At 33.8% G+C, this 20,255-nt stretch overlaps 3 protein-coding genes across 4 annotated transcripts; 1 reads left to right on the top strand and 2 right to left on the bottom strand.

Moving 5' to 3' along the window:
• Positions 1–1,851: 1,851 nt before the first annotated feature.
• LOC122596424 (cytochrome P450 704B1) lies at positions 1,852–5,741 on the top strand. Its single transcript, XM_043768998.1, is given in 6 exon segments — positions 1,852–2,127; positions 2,302–2,517; positions 3,103–3,409; positions 3,880–4,304; positions 4,860–5,060; positions 5,514–5,741. Coding segments are annotated over 6 exon segments (1,605 nt in total). The 3' UTR covers positions 5,694–5,741.
• LOC122596422 (2-hydroxy-palmitic acid dioxygenase MPO1-like) lies at positions 5,463–9,604 on the bottom strand. Of its 2 annotated transcripts, XM_043768997.1 has the most exons (5): positions 8,684–9,604; positions 7,785–7,824; positions 6,945–7,007; positions 6,409–6,480; positions 5,463–5,875 (listed from the first exon to the last, which is right to left on the bottom strand). In XM_043768997.1, the coding sequence occupies exons 1-5, from the start codon at positions 8,731–8,733 to the stop codon at positions 5,759–5,761; spliced, it is 342 nt and encodes a 113-aa protein (XP_043624932.1). In that variant the 5' UTR covers positions 8,734–9,604; the 3' UTR covers positions 5,463–5,758. The 2 variants fall into 2 exon arrangements, with proteins under 2 accessions (XP_043624932.1, XP_043624931.1); XM_043768996.1 differs by lacking the exon at positions 8,684–9,604 and having other exon boundaries at positions 7,785–8,200.
• A 2,165-nt stretch (positions 9,605–11,769) lies between these two features.
• LOC122595560 (RNA-binding KH domain-containing protein RCF3-like) lies at positions 11,770–16,675 on the bottom strand. Its single transcript, XM_043767941.1, has 6 exons — positions 16,599–16,675; positions 14,541–15,161; positions 13,632–14,018; positions 13,027–13,281; positions 12,195–12,446; positions 11,770–12,090 (listed from the first exon to the last, which is right to left on the bottom strand). The coding sequence occupies exons 2-6, from the start codon at positions 15,120–15,122 to the stop codon at positions 11,998–12,000; spliced, it is 1,569 nt and encodes a 522-aa protein (XP_043623876.1). The 5' UTR covers positions 15,123–15,161; positions 16,599–16,675; the 3' UTR covers positions 11,770–11,997.
• Positions 16,676–20,255: the final 3,580 nt, after the last annotated feature.

Below are 20,255 nucleotides of genomic sequence, written 5' to 3' on the forward strand. Positions count from 1 at the left end.
GGAGAAAATCAGAGAAGGGGGGAGGGAGAGAAAATCGGAAATCGGATGAACGTATGTGTGTGTAATGAGCGTGATGGAGAAAAAATAGGGTAGTGTAAATTAGGAGGGCATAAAAGACATTTTAAAGGTAGAGGTGTTAAAAGGGGGTGAGGTAGTTTGCTTATTAATGGAGTATAGATGATCGAAGAGAAGAAGAGTTTTTGTTTTTAGCACATGTACCACAATTTTCTCAGCAAATTAAAAGTGCTCTAATTTACGTTTTTTTTTTAGAACACAAGTAAAAGTACTCTAGTTAATTTTTCATTTCCGTAATCAGCATTTATATGATTGGCAGATCCACCAAAATATACGACTTGTAATAAGTACTGACATTATTACGAACCCTTGGCATTTTGGATTAAAACTTGTAAAAAAGTGTTCCAATTATATCTATCTACAAGCGAAAAAAATATCACCTTTAATTAGTTTAACATACATAAATTACTAGTATATTATTCGCACATTGCGATGGCCGTGAATATGTTATAGTTTTGTGATTTATCTATTTATGAATTGAAAAACGTGAAAGAGAAAAATAAAACTACATGACTTCTTAACTACACTTTTATATATTGCTACCTATTTCTATGACACAAATCTAAATGTAATGAGATATAGTAAGTCAAAAAATTTATGAAATGAAATCAATATTTGGTATGAGACTTTGATATATGACTACACCACAGTTCGCGGCAAACATAGCAGCAAGTCAGCTGTCAACAAAGTCAGAAGAGGCAATTACCCTCCTTCATAAAAGATCCGGTTTTCTTTCTCAGTTTTCATTTATTATGATATATTCTGGTCATAATTTGAGTATCTACAAGCCCAGATCAATTGATACTCTTAATAATTATTGTATTGTCTATTACTATTACTACTGTTGATTTGTACATCTTCAAAATGCATAACACATGTAAATAAAATAATATCATAAAGGTAAGTAACATCCAATGCAGTATTTTACAGGTTTTGGGTGTCAACACCGTCTACTACAACGTACGTTGTATGGCTAAGGTTGAGATGCAGCCAACCTTACCCCAACCTAAAGTGAAAAGGCTGTTTCCAGATTCTATTTAACGTTAGAAAAAAAAAACATTTGGCCTTGCAAGAAATGAGGATCTTAAATTTATGAGAACCCTTAACGTATTGTGTTATTAAGCAACTATAAATAATACAATAACGACATATATAGATATGTATTATAAGCATATATGAAAAGTGTTGTTTAGTTGGTCTTATACTTCAATCATTTGACATGGCATAATTGACTTGTATCTGTAACGTTATGCATGTATACATGGTTTGTGCCTAAAAATATTCTTCCATCGCTTTATTGGAATACTTTGTAAACCGTATATTTTTCTATTTGATTTAAACTTAAAAGTTTTGAAGCTTAATTTCTAATGTAAAAGTTGTAATGAAACCCGATAAGTGCCTATTCATCACTTTTCAATGGATATGGACTAAGACGGAATAAATGGATATAAATATGGATACAAATTTATAAATTCATTTTACTTATATATGATCCATTACAACCCGTAATTGTACTACAACTATTTAGAAACTTTGGAGCTATTTAGGTTAAAGTCTCCAAGATTATGAACCATTTTTAATTAATATATCTAACTGGCACACAAAGATTGTTGAAAATTGTTTAGCTATTTAGTAAACCACATTACAACAACTTCTATAATCTTATAATCTTTTTACCCCAATTTGATCTTATAATATCTTTCTCCTATGCTGCATCAAATTAGAATAGAAGGGAAAAAAATAACCTTACAATTTCAATTACTTTGACCTCAAAAAATGGAAACAATCTTGATCTTGGCATGTTCAGTCTTTACCTGGATCTTCCTTCATCGATGGAGCCAACGAACCAACAAAGGCCCAAAAACTTGGCCGCTTGTTGGAGCCGCAATTGAGCAACTAATGAACTATGACCGGATGCATGATTGGCTAGTCAACTACCTATCGAAGTCAAGAACTGTAGTGGTTCCAATGCCCTTCACTACTTACACTTACATAGCTGATCCGGCTAACGTAGAACATGTTCTTAAAACTAACTTTGCAAACTACCCAAAGGTCTTTACTCATATTAGTACAACTCATTGCATTTGTTTTCAATATTTTAATTCTCATATGGGCATAACATTTTTATGTCTGTGTCAATAGCATGGACACAAGATCCTTACTGCTAAAAAAAACTTATCCTTTCTAATATAGACATAACTTTTGGCATTTTTTTATATTTGAAAGGGTGACGTTTATCATTCGTATATGGAAGTGTTGCTTGGAGATGGCATCTTCAATTCAGATGGTGAGAACTGGAGGAAACAGAGGAAAACATCAAGTTTTGAGTTTGCTTCAAGGAACTTAAGGGACTTCAGCACTGTGGTTTTTAGAGAGTATAGCCTCAAGCTCTCTTCTATTCTAAGTCAGGCAGCTGATAAGCACCAACAACTAGACATTCAGGTAACTAACAAGACACACAATGATAGTCTAAGATGAGAAGTATCTTGAGTTTTAACTTAACTTGGAAGTTGTTGTATATATATTGATGCAAATAAAGCCTAAAATGAGTAGTCTCAAATAGATTGTTATCTTGAGTAATTAATCCTATAAACTATGGCTATCACTATCAATTTTGAAATTTGGAACTATAAGATTTCACATACTCCCCAGTCTTAAGGGTTGGTCATTTTTTCTTATGTTGAATCCGAGACTGTCCAAAGAGCATCCATAAGTCATGAGCAACAGAGCAAGTATTTGAACCCTGAACTCTCAAACACTGTATATGTGTAATCTGTGTACCAATGAAAATCTCTGACCATAATATTGTTCCCTTTTCGGTAGTGAATACATGTTCTAGTAGGGAGTCTTATAAACACTTCATCTGATTCAGGGTTAGAGATAACTTTTTTTCATCCATGTTCTCCTTTTTCCTTTTGTTCTTTTAACAAAACCTTAATGAGAGAAGAAAATAAATTTATGTTCTCTATGCAAGTGTTTGATCTTTCTGTTGTTTGGTTATGTTCTCAACTTCTGTTTTTATGATAGGAATTATTTATGAGGATGACTTTGGACTCTATATGTAAGGTAGGATTTGGAGTAGAGATAGGGACCTTAGCTCCTAATTTACCTGATAACCAGTTTGCCAAAGCGTTTGATGCTGCAAACATTATAGTCACTCTTCGGTTCATTGATCCGTTATGGAAAATAAAGAAATTTCTAAGGGTGGGTTCTGAAGCGGTTCTGGACCAAAGCATCAAGATCGTTGATGATTTCACATATTCCGTCATCCGTAGAAGAAAAAAAGAGATAGAAGACGCTCGGGAGGTTCCTAATAACAGTAAGGTAAATACAAGTACAATACTCACAGCTTTGGGCATGTTTAGAGAAGGAAATTTAGGACGTTATGAACAGATCCGTTAAGGTTTATTATAATCAACAGGTGAAACAACAAAGAAAATAGCTTAGTAGATAACATATGAGATAGCATATCAAATGAGTTGAATAAAATCTCAGTAACAAAAGTAACGGTAAAAAAACTCAACATCCCCAGATAACCCAAAACAGGGAAAATCTCACCCGTCTACATATTATCAATAGCATATATTTCTGCTATCATATCTTACACATTAATCATTTCCAGAAATTTAAAAGATTTGGACAAACAGTGTTTCAAGTCAACCAGACCCAACTAGTTTTGACTCGTATCAAAAACTACACGTTTTAACATGTTACGCAACTCACTCATTTTAGTATCTCAATTTACTTGACACGGGGGTACAACTATTGAAGCATGGAATATGATAGCATAGAGCAGCTAGCCAGATGCAACTAACTTTTTGTTTCCATGAATTAATCAGATGAAACATGATATACTATCAAGATTTATCGAGTTAGGAAGAGACCCCGAAAACAACATCAACGACAAGAGTCTAAGAGATGTTGTATTGAACTTTGTGATTGCTGGAAGAGACACCACGGCAACCACACTTTCATGGGCCATTTACATGATTATGACTCACAATCATGTTGCAGAGAAACTGTATGCAGAACTCAAGTCTTTTGAGCAAGATTGTGCAAAAGAAGAGGATATAACATTGAAAACTTGTGAAGAAACAAAAGATCCCGAATCTTTTGACCTCAGAACAAAGCAATTTGCTGAACTTATGAGTTATGATTCACTGGGGAAATTGTATTATTTGCACGCTGTCGTCACGGAAACACTTCGGCTGTATCCTGCTGTACCTCAGGTAAGTCTTAACTCTATGTGCATATCGAAAGTGGTTATCTGATTGTCATGACCTAATTAACTTTATAACTACGAATAATGCCGATGCTGTTGTCTAACTATATATTATATATTCATTTTAGAGAATATTTCATACGTGCTGGAACAAAAAATATAAGATAAATTTTACTCTGTTCTAAAAGGATAAAGTCATAAAACTACCTATTCAGACCTCTTTCAACCTAATTTAAGAGGTATTCACTGAAATTTCACATGATGTTTACTTTTTTACAACAAAAAAAAAATGTACCTAATGGTCATATTAAATATTAATACGTCATATAATGATCATTTTTCAAGCACCTAAAAAATCTAACTATTACAACTTCAAACAGCAAAACATCATCAAAACTGTCTACTACATTTTACTTCAATTCTGACATTTTAATATTACATAATCACTTTCAAAACGCTAATTCAAACACCCCCTTTATTATATTTAAAGAAACGATATGAAGAGTTGTTGAAAACTTGATGACAGTACTAAATATTACATTGTTTTTTATATGTTATAAAGGACCCGAAAGGAATCTTGAATGATGATATTTTACCTGATGGAACGAAAGTAAAAGCAGGAGGTATGGTGACATACGTACCTTACTCAATGGGACGAATGGAGTACAACTGGGGTCCTGATGCAAATAAATTTAAGCCTGAAAGATGGCTTAAAGATGGTTTCTTCCAAAACGCATCTCCGTTCAAGTTTACTGCATTCCAGGTAAAAGAATAGGAACAAATAACATAAGCCAAATTTGGCCATTTCCACTCATTTACTTATGAGTGGCTCACTTCAGGTTATGTTTATTTCTAAAGGACCAGACAAGTAAAATAAAAGAGAGAGCTCAATAGGGAATGGGTCAAAAGAACTGAAAGTAACCCAAAGTGCAATTTTGATGCATAAAACCTTATAAATCACTTCATTTAAACAATTAAACTGTGTTATTCAGCACAATATAACTTTCTTAAATAGAACTTTCACCATCATTATCAACACACTAGTTTTAAAATAAAAAAAAGGCCTTTTCGAGAAAGCGTGTTCTTTCAAACCAACTAGACCCTTTTTTAACCTTTACAAACACCGACCCATTACCTAACCAACCATTTTGCCAACTCTCCGAAAAATATATAAACAGTAGAAACACAGTTTTTATTGATGCTTTTTCTGTAACAGGCTGGCCCAAGAATATGCCTCGGCAAAGACTCTGCATACCTGCAAATGAAAATGGCGCTTGCCATTTTGTGCAGATTTTATAAGTTTGAATTGGTGGAAGGACATGATGTGCAGTATAGAATGATGACAGTTCTCTCAATGGCAAATGGACTAAAAATTAAAGTTTCAGCACGATCATAAGATTCTACTCGTGCTCTGTTAAAGTATAAACACTTTCGTATGATCTTAATGACATTTTGATTATACTAAGTCAGTAATTTTCCCTTCTTGTTCCTCCAATCTTCAGTTTCAGCATCAACAATTGCTGTAACACGTGCATGAAATCCTGGATATGGTTCGTACCCGAAAAGGATCTGAAGTGCCTGAATTAAGAAAAACATAGTAAGATAAAATCTAGCTCGATTCAACTTCTGGAATACTCATATATAAGGGGTCTTGAAAATGATAATGTGTTATTTTGAATACCCAAAATGAAATTATCAACTACAGTGAAGCAGGTTGTAGGAACTAGTATCTGGATGTGATTTTGATATTTGAAGTTCCAATAACTAGCTGTTTGAGTGTTTGATGTATCATGATCTCAAGTATTATCAGATAAAATGACCCAAATGACATTTTCAAGAAAACAAAACGCAACATCTTTTGAAATGAAAAAAAAGTCTATCAAATGAGGTTAAAAGGATGCGTATATAGGTAATATTTTTCCACCCTCAAAGAATAGATTTGCTGCAACCAGTACGAAATCAAAAATCCAAACTTTACTAATTGACTCAATAATGAGACCAAAAACACAATCCAAATACTAAATCTGATTACTGTAACTCCAAATCACAATGATCAGATTATCAGTTCCAAAATGCCAATCAAAACACCTCCTTGACTGAGTAGAAATTACCTCAAACAGAACAAAGAATGGAGCCATCAAGAATGCTTGTAAGATGTTGTCAAGAAGCGCGGGTGCTCTTCCCTGCAAAGATTGCATAGTTAGAAAGTAGAAGCGTATGCACATTATCGCAGTAAAATTATGAACATATGCCGATGGCGTGTAGCCCAATCGATAATGTGTGGGGGCATCTTTGCCACATATAGCACAAGGTCATGGCCTCATGGGTTGAAGCCCGAGCACCCACAGCCACAACCGTTGAGTGATTTGGGTATGACCCCTACATTATGGATAGGCAGCCAATTGTGGGCCGGTTTGGTAACCGGTTATCAACCTTTTGCCACAAAAATATGAACATAATGTCCCTTGAAAACTAAATATTTGACAGGACATTGTATTTTATGTTCATTTTTGACAAAGTTTAACAAAGGCAAATGAAATTTTTAATGGATCAATGAGCAGATATATAACTTTAACTTGAAATCCTTAAACCGAATGTTTAAATTTTCATAGGAGATCTTGAAAATAATGAAACTGAACTGCCTAACCTCAAATACTCCGTGTCCTATAAATTGTGCGATCCATGAAACCAGTTGCACAACAAGAACAACCTGAAAATAATCATGAAATATCTAAAGACTACATCAACAATGTCAAAATGAAGGTATTTGTTGATAAATATCAATATCAAGTAACAATGACAATAGTCACATATATTGGATTTTAGTAAAAAGGGAAATACTTGCATTCGTCAAACAACACAACATACTACTCTATATGACATTAATTAGATGAAATACCGAATTAGATATAACTTTTTTTGCGGTAACTCACATGCCACATACTCTACACACACGTCCCGAAACACCGAGTTTGGACTTCAAACCTTAACCACATGGTTCAGAAGAGCTTTAAATTCATTTGGATACCGCTGGGCCAATCTATTGGTGCAAAAACTAAATTATTTGGTACCTTAATCAAACTAAAACAAATCCAAACTTAAACCACTCATGCATAAAAATAAAAGGTGCCCAATTCAAATAATCAAATCCATCATCAAGATCTTTACTTTCTAGTAAACAGAATTCGAACGGCAGAGAAACCCGACCCCCAGTCCTTTGGACCCAATTAACCTTCCTAAGGACAAGCCTCATGCAATGTTCAACAATCTGTGATCACAGTGGCCACACAAAACATTTACACCAGAAGTGATACTACTAAGGCCAAAGCTCCATGGTCATCAAGATCTTAACTTTTATTGATATAACCAATGTAAGTCTCAAAATTTATACATAACTGAGCATCTATAATCTTTAATGATACAATTAAAAAGAAAAAAAAGCAATATCATATCCCAAAAAAAGAGTCAAAAGTCAACAAAAATTTACCTTCCAAGCCAATTGAAACCCAAGAACACTTGCAAGAACACTGCTTGAAATCCAACAAAAGATACACAATAAAGCAGCCAAGGAACCAACTTTATAATCAAAACATACATAAAACACAGCATATATTAAACTAAACAAAAACCCAAAATTAAAAACCAATGAAAAATCATTCCCAAATAAAGAAATATCAATATATGGGAAATCAAATGGGGCTGGTATGAAGTTAAAAAGAAGAACAGCAGTGAAAAAAATAGGCCAAACAAATATCATATGTATACATATATTTGTTGAATTGCTGTGATATGCTGCATAGAATGCAAAGTGTTTTTCAAGATCAAGAAAGCCCATATCTTTTTTTGGTTTTTTGGAAAAAGTTTCAAACTTTCAATCCACAAAATTATGAAAGGAATAAGATATATGCTTCTCCCATCAATTTCTGAATTATGAATGGGTTGTTTGTTTTAAAAGAAGCAGAGATTGACTTGGTAAAGTCAAACAAGTTAAATAAAAGTCATGTGTATTGTGTGAAGTTTTTTATTGTATTTGTATTGGAATTCTTTTTAAGATATGTGACACATAACTTTGTTGACAAAGGGTCATATATTTACGTAATTGATGGGACAAAACCTTAATTGTACTCCACTACAAAATCATCTAGTGGTGAAAGACATGTAAAATTAAAAAAATTATAAAAAAAAAAAAAAAAAAATCGTGTGTTTATAAAGAGGGGACGAATAAAAAAAAAGATAATACATGGAAATGATTTAATCAGTAAAAATTGTGTTTGTAAAAATTAGTTTGTAACAAGTTTGTGAATCTAGAATTACTAATAAAAGAAAAGTGACTTCTAATAATGAAACTTAAAGACAATAACATATGAAAGGAACAAAGAGACTTACAATAAAAAGAACATTGTGGCATCCTCAAAGTTGGAAAAATTACTCATCATAGTTCTAGCATGTGATTACCGGATAGACATGTAGCCAAGGACGACTTGCCAATAATATACACCTTATGTTTTCTTTTTGATCACGTGAACTAGATAACGATTAGAAAAAATGATAAACATATATAATTTGTCTATCTGCCCATGGTACATTATAACTTTATCAAGCAACCCACAGAAACCTATATATCTATTCTACATTACATTATCAAACATCTAATGGTTTCCAATTCTTTTCAATTAAGTTATTGAGAACCTCAAAAGCTCTTTAAACACCTATAATATTTACTTGAAATACGTTTAAATGAACTTAATTTACAACATGTGCATTATACCCCTTTTAAATCAATTACTCTTTACATTAATAAACACACCACTGTCACCGTCACCATCGCCACCACAATTGCCGCCGCCGGCGGCTATTACCGCCACCACCGTCGCTGCCACTACACCTCTACACGGGCGGACATTTGACTAGCTTATAAATTGATATTGATTTATACATAATATGTCACTAACATGAATAGTTCCCACGTCTTACCTCTTAGGGTGCGGTTTTTATGGGTTTTGAGAAGGAAAAGAAAAGGAAGAGCAAAAAGAAAGAAAAAAGAAAAAAAAAAAAAGAAAGAAGAACTAAGAATGTTGCCGGCAAGTCATCCTTGGCTGCACTACGAATACCTTGTCTTCACATGCAAAAACTTGGATGAATGTATCATTCACTTGAACGGAAGCATAAAAGAATCATATGTGCAAAATTCTTTCTATTCATGAAAAATGGTGATGATTAAGATGGTGGGTCAATTTAGAAACTCTTTCCAATTACGGAAATATGAAGTTGGAGAAATAGGGTCAAATGTGGGACTTGATTACCAAATATAGGAAGATGTCTTATATTTGTTCATACAAATATTTATGGATGGGCATATATATATATAAAAGGTGAGAAGATGAGAATGGTGGTAGTAGTATGGTATTTTTTGTATGGGATCGAACATGACATGTAAAGGGTCCAATGGTATGTTGCAAGTTGAAGGAGGTCCCTTATGGCTATGGTGTTCCTCATCCACTTTATGGGATTGTTCAATCTTTATATATCAAGATCTTATCACTTTACTTTTGTAATTTCAAAAAATAAAAATGGATAACATGACTTTTGTGAATGTGTTTTGTTTAATTGCTATACGTAGTATGTTTTTCTCCCTTTTCAAATACACTAAAGTATAATGAAACTTGATACAAAGTACGTTTTGAGCAAAAGAAAGTTTCTCCAAGAAACATTACTCTATATTAAAGAGTATGTATACTCGTACATGATTGATAAACTACTATACAAATAAGTCTAGGATTTAATACGTGTAGTCGTGTACCTATGCAAGGTAATTGGAAGGAATTTTGACAAGAAAGATGATTAGTGATTCGAAGTTTAAGATATGAACGTTCAAACAGAATGGTTTCATGTTCTTTCATCGATTTTGGGATCGCCTTTTTGTCACTAATCTGTTCATTGCTGCTTCTTTTTTTCCTAAGTAGTTAATCAATACTAAATATTTTTCTAAGAATTGCTTATCTATTTATTTTATATATATGTTGAAAGGAATGAACATTTTTAGTTTGTCACCTTGTTAGTGTCTACATAACAATTTTGGGGCAGAGCTGTTTATATTAAATCGCTTGTTTGCATTAGAAAAATGGATAATAATCAGAGTAATCAGTTTCAAAATGGAAATCACTTGTTTGCATTAGAAAATTGGATAATAATCAAAGCGATCAATTTCAAAATGTAAAGATGCTCGAAATGGAGAAGATTGGCCTCAGACAGACGTATATTAGGAGAATAATTGCATGTAATTACAATTCACTGATTTCTCTTCTTAATTTCATTGCCATGATGAAACACTATTAGGAGAATTATTAAACCCATATCATTTTCCTTCTCAAAACTAATGATGCAAATATCTTTGATGGTCAGAAAATATCATGGAACCAAATGATGACCGTACATTTTATTTTAAATTTCTATAATCAAAATTAATTGTTTCTGGCGTGCAGTAGCCGACCAAAGAAAAAGGAAATCTGAAAAGGAAGCAGAAAACAGTGGGCCTAAGATGTTATAGACACTTGGGCCTGTATTGGGCCCACGTGATTTTGGTAATTATGGGTATCTTTGAGTAGGGCCCAATTTAGTGAAACGGTGGTTAGTCCAGATTCACCATCTCCCGCCGGCCGCCGCATCCACACCGTCTTTACAATAATGGGACGGGCCATTGTTTTTGTGGTTATAAATTTACAATTATAAGGCTGTATAAATTATGTTATAAATCATAAATAACGTAAAACCTAGGAATCAAGAAACCTAAACCACCTAATAAAGGCAAGCACTACACAAATTATACCAAGGAAAGGATTAAGTTTTATCAAGAAAAGTGTTTTAGGTAGACTATTGGTCTCAGCAGCCGCATACTTCATATGGCAAGAACAAAACAATCGGTTATTCACAAATAATAAATGAACAATGCCACAAATTGAGGATGCTATTTTCAAGTCTTAAACATCTTACGCTTAAATTCAAGGAGACACCTAATGTATAGTTGCTGCATAAGAAATGGAAGATCTCAAATGCTGTAATGAACATGGAAAATTAATTTACGAGCTCCTACATTCGCGTTCTTGTAATTGTTAAGTTAATATAGGTTGGTTTTTTCTGATATGTTTGGCTGTGATTTGTTAAGCTAGAAACCAATATACAGGCCACCGTATATAAATTGGTGTAGTATCTCAGCCACGGTACTTGTAATCATTTTCATGTTATAAAAAAAAAAAAAAGTTTTATCAAGAAAAGTAAGGCCAACTTATATATGTATAGACACAAGTTAAGGTGTAATGTATATACTCCGTAGGGTGAGGGAAAAGCATGTGTTTTGACTAAATTGTGCCATATACAGTAACAGAACTACGATAATTGTGATGAGCACAAACTTACTAAATTGCTAGCAGGGTGAAATGTAGGTAGAAACCGAGATTCAGAAGGATATAACACACTAAGAAAAGAAAAACTGCGATTGCAATTTACAAATAAAAAATCAAAAAATTTCCTACAAAACAAATGTCAACCACATAAAGATGGTTTAGACAAGCAAAGAGTTGTGAGATTATGGTATTTCGGTAGGAGGAGATATCATAAGTTTTCTCTAACTACATCTGTCCCCTAATAAAAGCATAATTACATCATTAAAGGAAAAATGGATGGGCTTCAGACATCACCAGGAACTAGTAGCCATGATGTTTCCCATGAGAGACTGGATTCGAAATAGCAGAACGTCCGGAGTTACCACCATATGCTCCATAACCACTCCCGGAGTTCTAAGAGCAAAAGTACACAAACGGTGATCAAACAGTATATATTACTCCGTATTTCTTCTTGATATAAATATATATATATATATATATTATTGAGTGGTTGTTACCTGGGGACCACCATAATTGTCAGCTGCCTGTAACTCTGGATCATATCTGCTAGAGTGAGAAGCATGTCGACCTCCACGTCCACGTCCACGCCCATGTCCACGAAAATTACCACGATTTCCATGTGACGTGTCCATCGACATGGGATGGTAAGGGACACCCGCTCTAGATCCTTCCATTTCAAACAGATTGGCTCTTAAGCGTTTGGTTACTTCTAAGAGAGCATTGCTAGCAACATTAATGTCTCCACTGATCTGGCAAACAAAGGTACCATGATTTAGAGGTGGCAAAATGGCAGTTCAGGCAGGTTAGCATGTCAAAGCGGGTACTCTGTATGGTACGGATTAACCAGAAAGACTTTCTCCAAAATTATATATATATACATATAGGAAAAAGTTCATGTGAGAACCATTTGAATTGGAAGAACCATGAGAACCATTTAATTATAACTTGATGTTCAATGTGGATATATATGTGAACAAATTGGTTCTCATATGAACAGATCAGATTATACTTAATACTACCTATGCTCATAGGTGAACAGTTCTCACATGAACAGTTCAATGTGGATATATAGTTTCCCATCATTATTATGATTACTTTTATACAGTTTGCGTAATGTTTATGTAGTTCAACCTACATGGCATGTTTCCTAATAAGTAACTTTTATCTTACATGTTTGACCCATTGAATATATTTGTATATTAATATTAATAGATGGAATTGTAAGTTCTACCACTATTATTTTTCAGAAGTTTGCATTTGCGCATGTGTGTGATGAAGGATAAATTAAGGAAAGATATGTTTTTTACTTGTATGAAATTGACAAAATACCTGGACCATTTCTTCATCTTCAGATGCAACTTTGGGAAGATTTTCCATCGTTATAATACGAATGTTTGCCCTTGTTAAGTTTCTCATCTCAGAAATAATCGAGCCACCTTTACCGATTAAACAACCTATTCGTGAGCCCGGGACTAGCAAACGAGTGGTGACAACAAGAGCTCCAGAATCTCCCTCATTTTTCTCACTACATCGTGGTTGCAGTCTCATTGCAGCATCAATTGTTTGTGATGGTTCTTCATACACCTGTCAGATGACAAAACAAAGGGCATTAACTTCATAAAGAATTTCCGAGTTTGTTAGTTGATCATAAGTCAATGATCTAATAAAAACAGAGACAGCAGCGCCAACCAATAGTAACAGTTTCTAGAAAGGAAAATAGTCAAAAAAGTCAATAGTCCCCAAGTGCAAATTTAAATGCATAAAGCGAAGCCTCCTGCATCACTTTACCCCAAGTATTATAACCTTTGTAAAGATAATTGTCTATAAAATAATTGACAAGCTTAGAAATTGTTATAGGTGAACCCGCCCTGTACCAAAATTAAATGTTTTGGTGTACCCCCCATCATGCTACCTCTAGATAGAACTATAAATACCTCCTTTGCAGATACAGTTATTAGGCAATCGTCTCCTTCAGCAGCAGAACTATCAACTTTAATGTATGCACCAGAATCTTGCCTTATTTGTTTGATAATTGCACCACCTTTACCAATCACAGCCCCAATATTCTCAGGTGGACAAACAAAACGAAGCGAGAATTCCTTTACAATAAGACCCCCATCGTTTTTGTAGCTCCCGTATGGACCCATTAGAGAAACCACGCCCATGGGAGGTGCACCATGATTTGGGCCCATATACCCACCACTGGCTCTATATAGATTGGAAGAAGACAAAAGTAGATGCTGGGATCGTGATGGATTATCATGAAGACAGGATGCTAACTGATAGAGGGCATTCCTCACTACTATAGTGTCGCCACTTACCTAATAAACAGAGAGTTTCAAAATCTTCAGCTTATTTAGGAATTGATCCATTTGTTCACAAACAGAAAGGAAAGCCATAGTTAAAATACTGGAACTAATAATAGGTTATCTCCAGTAAATGATAACTCAAATACTTACGATCCTAATTCAACATTACACAAGTTCAGCGGAAGTAGTAGAAACAAACTTATTTCGAAGAAATATCTATTTTCTCACTATCAAGCCATAAAGTAGTAGTAGTTAACTAAGGGTGTGCTTGGATGTGTTACTTGAAAGTATTAATGTGATTTAAAATAATCAGATAATTAGTTTCAATATAATAGGGTATAGAAGATACTTTTTTGACGTGTAAAAAGTTTTGAGAACATTCAAAAACTTGACAAATTAATAAATCGGCTAAAAAAGGGCAATCTTGCAGAAAAATTAAAGCTGACAAATATTGTTAAATAAGAGTAACAGCCTCTCAAATTAGGAAAGAACCTACACAGAAGGACAAATATGTAACAAAAACGATTTTAATACCTGGAGAAGCTCATCGGAATTCAATGCACAATTTGGCAGATGCTCACCACTGAGGATACGGATATGAGCCCCTGTTTCACTACGTATGTTTTGGACCACCTGTCCTCCTTTCCCAATCACACATCCAATCTGATCAGAAGGCACAAGCATTCTCACAGTAACTTGCTGAACTTCATCATATTCATCTTCAACAGGAGGTGCTTCTTCAGCAATAACTCTATCATGCACCTTAAAGAGCGCATCAAGTGCCGGTGAAACAAGATCATCACTATCTGCAAAATTATTACTTTCCTCACTTGAACTATAGATAATGACAACTCGCTCCTCGCATCCAGGCACACTGTTACTTATTCTAATCTTTGCCTGCGTCTCTGATCTCATTTGCTTCACAATTTCTCCGCCCCTCCCTATAATGCTTCCAACTTTTCTACCAGGGCACAGGTATCGGTACACCGTATCTTCTGGTCCAATGCCATGTGATTCCCTTTCATCAGATGGATTTGTTCTCTTACCTCCTTCACTTTCAGGGAAATCAGGTTGATAATGAGATCGGTTTGCATAGTCATTTCTCTGGCCAGCCATTAGAACGGACTACTATGACCTATCACTCTGCTTGAATGTCTGAAACATAACAAGAAAAATAGAGGGCAATAAACAGATTTAGCTTCACAAATCGAAAAAAGATAACATATAAACACATATCAAATTCTATATCACTCTAGCTAAATGCCTGGAACAAACCAAAAAAAAAAAAAACATATAGGGAGGTAAACAATTTTAGCTTCGAAAATCAAAACCGGCGAAAAGTTAAGATGTAAACACATGTCAAAAATTACAATCTCATCATGAAAAGTGTTACACTTTAACTGCAGATGGATTGCATTTATCAGATTTGATAACCGTGTACTATACATTAGAGGAACTATAAACTAGGATGAATCTCAGTTTGCTTATCAAATAACTACATAAGCCATATCACTAGTCAGATAACGTACATGGCTTATCTGACCATAATAGACAAATGAACGTCTTTCTAGGTTAGAAAGATAATAAAATGAATGCTACTATACTATTTGGAAGATTATGAATATAACATGGTAGTCACTTCAATCAATCAAAGTCAAGCATATATAATTGTATTTTCCACAAAGTTGATTTCCCAAAAACCCTAACCTGCCCACCAAACCATCTCAGGCCCATCACGTGTGAGTCAAATCAAGCTCATCCAATGGATGACCCTTTAAGATGGTGGCCAAACTAACTAATCCAACCTCGCAAAAGAAATTTATTATCAAATCATGTAACCTTTGGCTCATAGGAGGATTGAACCTGGAATACTCTTGAACTGCCCCTATCTGTGGAACCAGCTAAGCGCGCCTAAGCTATATGCTCCAAGAACAACTTACAAACCTAATAGCCTATAAATAATTTTCACTTTTTTAAGCCGAAAGTCTTTCTAGAAGCAGCCTCTTAATCCTAAAGTAGGGTTACGAATACGACAGTCTACATCGTGCCTCCCTGATACCCTACAAACTTGTGTTTAATTCCCAGTTTCTATTTAACAAACCAAACATTCTTATAATGGGATTTAATGATTTACATACCAAATCCGACAAAAAAAAACTACGAAATCTCACGAACCAAACACTCCCCTAACTTGCAAGAAAAATTTATAAAAAAAATACCTAAGACAAGCTCAATAACTACAAATAGCAAAACCTTAACCTAAAACAACAATACCCACATCAATGGTGGCATCAAGTTACAAACTTTCACATTCAGGAATCATAATGCACAGCTTTTACATAACAAAAAAAGACATATACTATATATATTTAATTATTTATTATCCACATAGACAGAATGAGCTTATGACTTTACATGAATAAACTAAGCATATAATGCATACTTACAATCCCAATTAATAACGTAGATATAGATATATATATATATATTATATATAACACAGATTCAAATTAAAGTTAGAAATCGCAAAAAAAAGGAAAAAAGAAAAAAAGAAAAAGTAAATAAATAAGATTGAGGGAAGAATGGTTTTACTGTGTGTAGAGCTGAGGATGATATGTCTTTGTTTTACTGTAGCAATTACTTTGATTTCTAAAGATCTTTTATTTATAAAGAGTAGGGTTTTGACTACCAAAAAAGGGGCACCGTTTTATTTACTTGAATCTATTTTACAATTCACACCCTTTAAATTGTTAAAACTTTGATTCATATACGTCTAATTTAATTAGACCTATGTTTTCACAAAGTTTATTTTCTTATTTGATTAAATGTTTTCATTGGAATTCAGAGGTGTTTAATCTTAACTAAAGATTTGAAGATATGTAATTTTATGAAACGATGTTTCATGACATTTGTGAAGTGCGTGAATAATGGTAGATAGTTTTAAATTGTTGTAAATTTCATCGAGTCGAGCCAATTATTCCCTGAGTAGTTGTCACAAGGTAGGGGCCGAGTTGACTCGATTCGACTGATTACTTTGAGTACTCTCCGACTTGGCCGATGTGACCCTCCGAGTGCTCACCGCATAAAGTATTCTCAACATCAGGTTGACCGGCCTAAAAAGTTTACATTATTGGGGTAATTTATAAAAATAAAAACGAATAAAAAATAACTCAACCAGATCGGTGTAAATAGTGGGAATGCGGGATGATGGCTAAAGGTGTTGCCACCAACAGCTACTAGCTAGCAAATGGGTATAACGTCGATGTTGGCCAAGCACGACAACAGTTGATGGTCTTTTATAGAACGTTGTATAAAAGAAAAACGTGTTATTGTTCTATCTTAACTCAAAACGTAATTATTTTTACTTTTTATTATATTGCTACATAAATGGTTTTACTTTGATTTTTAAAGGAAGATCTTATTCTCTTAATACAAATAATGGTATTCATTGATATTGATGTAACAACTTGGTGTCGTTTCACTTGAACATTTTGAGAAGATAATTGACAATAGATTCGAGGTTGACTTTAATAGGTGAATGAGTTAACTTGAAATCTTTGTATAGTTGGATTTAGTTATACATATCGTTATTGATATTGTGGTCATAGTTGTCAAACTCGTACGAGTCACTAGTCGACTCGTACAAGTTACGAGTCGAGTTAAAACAAGGTGAAAACGAGGCGAATCGGTGGGTGACTCGTGTTTGCTCCAGACTCGTAACATTATTCGTGTTTTGTTATGCGAGTCGGTCCGAGTCATGCTCCGAGTCACGAGTCGAGTCATGAGTCACAAATTTTAACTTTTTTTCATTTTTTTTTGTTAATAAATTAACTCTTTTATTTGCTATTAAATTGACATTATTTTAATAGTATTTTCTATTTTTAGCTGAATATATCAATAAAATACTATATTTTACAATAAATACTTATATATAATTATAAAATTATCAAATATCCTGACATTTAAGATTCAAGTAACATTTCGAGTTACGAGTCAAAAAATCAGAATTCGAGTCGAGTCAATAACTATGATTGTGGTATTCATTGATATTGTGGGGCTTGTGGCGTTTATTTTAGTTATACATATCGTTATTGATGATGGCTTAGTTCCATTATATTATACTTTATTATGTAACAAATCTAGTTACAGGCCAGCACATTTAAACTTATGACAACAAAATCGTCTTTGATAATGGAGTTTTAATGATGATCACGATACATTTGCAATCAAGAAGAAATAAATTCATCCATCGATCCAGATTAAGTATTATAAAGATTAAGATTTATGTGATATCTTAGTATGTATCTATTATTAAGGTCGCGTTTAATAAACAGAATATGATCGATGAAATATGCTTTAATTAGAATTAAACTTCATTCTTTAATGTATTTGGTTGTTCAAATATTGAGAAATCTCATTATGTTGTACGTAAATATTCTCGATGAAATCTCTATTCCTTTTATATGAAAAAAAGACTTTCATTCCGTTTTCACTTGAATCTTCAAAAAGCATTATATTAACCAAACTTCCATTAAATGGGCTAAGCTAGACTATCAGGCCGACCATGTATCTTTTGCATCATGGGCTAAAAACAAATTTGTTGATTGATTTGTTGGGCCATCCAGTTATAATAATTTATTGATTTGTTGGCCTTCTAATGGCTGTGTTAGTGTCTTAGATAATCAGCCCGAATAGGGATTCAATTGTTATATGCCGGCTTCGTCTTTTAATTAGCTCAATTCTTTAACTCGGGGACCAATTTGACAAGATGCAACTTACATCACAAAGTAATGTTCTTGATCTGTATGGAACTTCTCATGTGAATAAGAATTAAGAAGTGCCTAACTAGCGCGATTTTATAAGGAACATGGTAAATTGGTAATGCATGCATTTATTTATCATCTATATATATCTATATGACTATATCTATACTATCTATATAAACAAACTACCTCCTTAAAATTTAACACTTTACCTTTAAAATCTCTAATTTACCCTTTTAATTTATACTACCATCATTTCTTTATCCCTGGAATTCCAAAAATATCCTTATAAAAAAACCTTACGCGTGTCCCTTCCCTTCCCTGAAGACTGAAGTTGCTCACATAGTATAACAAAAAAAACACACGTGTTACTGAATTTAATAATTGATCAACATAATTACGCTCACTCTAAAACAAATAATGGCGGTTTGCACTTTCTACCGGACTAAGAAACACTTGAGTTGAATCATAAATTCATATAATAACATGGTATCGCTACTTAACTGGTGCTTTATTCTTATGTCACGCCGCATCACGCGGGTACAAGGCTAGTACTTCTATATACTTATACTACTATATAAAAATTATACCCTTAATCCCCTATGTTGAAATGTTTACAATTTTGGGACATGCAAAATTACCATTTTACCCTTAATTAATTAACTTACACAATCATTCCATAAACTTTTAAAAGATATATTCACTATCCCTAATTTCAAATATCTTTGTATCAGTTTCCTGCACCACTTCACGCTGACGCCATCACCATCCGTCGACACCACCACATCACAACTAATGTCATCGTCGCCGCATTATGCGGGTACCATGCTCGTATTATATTATATATATTAGTCCTAAACGTAAATAGCATGTGAACAAATTAATGAACTTCTGTTCTTTATAGGGATTAAACCCGACCTTCCGTTGATTCTATATGATCTCGTTAAGGAAGCAATAATTGATATAGTTGAGCGTATGAACTAGATACGTAATTAGATATTGATTGTGTGTCTGGTGAAGTTTTCCATCTCATTGAACGAATATCAATTTTTAAGTGTCTGATATCAAACTCAACACTGCATTCTCGAGTTTTTATTAAAAGAAAAGAAAGGAGAAAATTGGATAGGGGAAAAAAATGATAGAAGATTACATTTATAAAAGCCATTCTCGAGTTTGAAAGGAAAGTGAAAGAAAAATAATCTAAACAATCAGAACCACCACCGAAAACCTGCAACCACCCCTTTCACCCGCTCACCACCGGAATGCAACCACCACCTACAACCACCACCGGAAACCTGCAACCACCACCAGAAACCTGCAACTACCACCTGCAACCACCACCGGAAACCTGCAACCACCCCTTCCACGAGTTTCCTTCCAAATCAGGCCAAAATGGCTAGAAAACTTTTGGGGGGAAAAACCTTGATTTTTCCTTCCCTTCCCTTTCTTTTATTTTGGAAAAAAAACTAAAAAAATGCAAAAATGT

This window comes from Erigeron canadensis, chromosome 4, assembly GCF_010389155.1.
Source record: "Erigeron canadensis isolate Cc75 chromosome 4, C_canadensis_v1, whole genome shotgun sequence".
NCBI lineage: Eukaryota > Viridiplantae > Streptophyta > Magnoliopsida > Asterales > Asteraceae > Erigeron > Erigeron canadensis.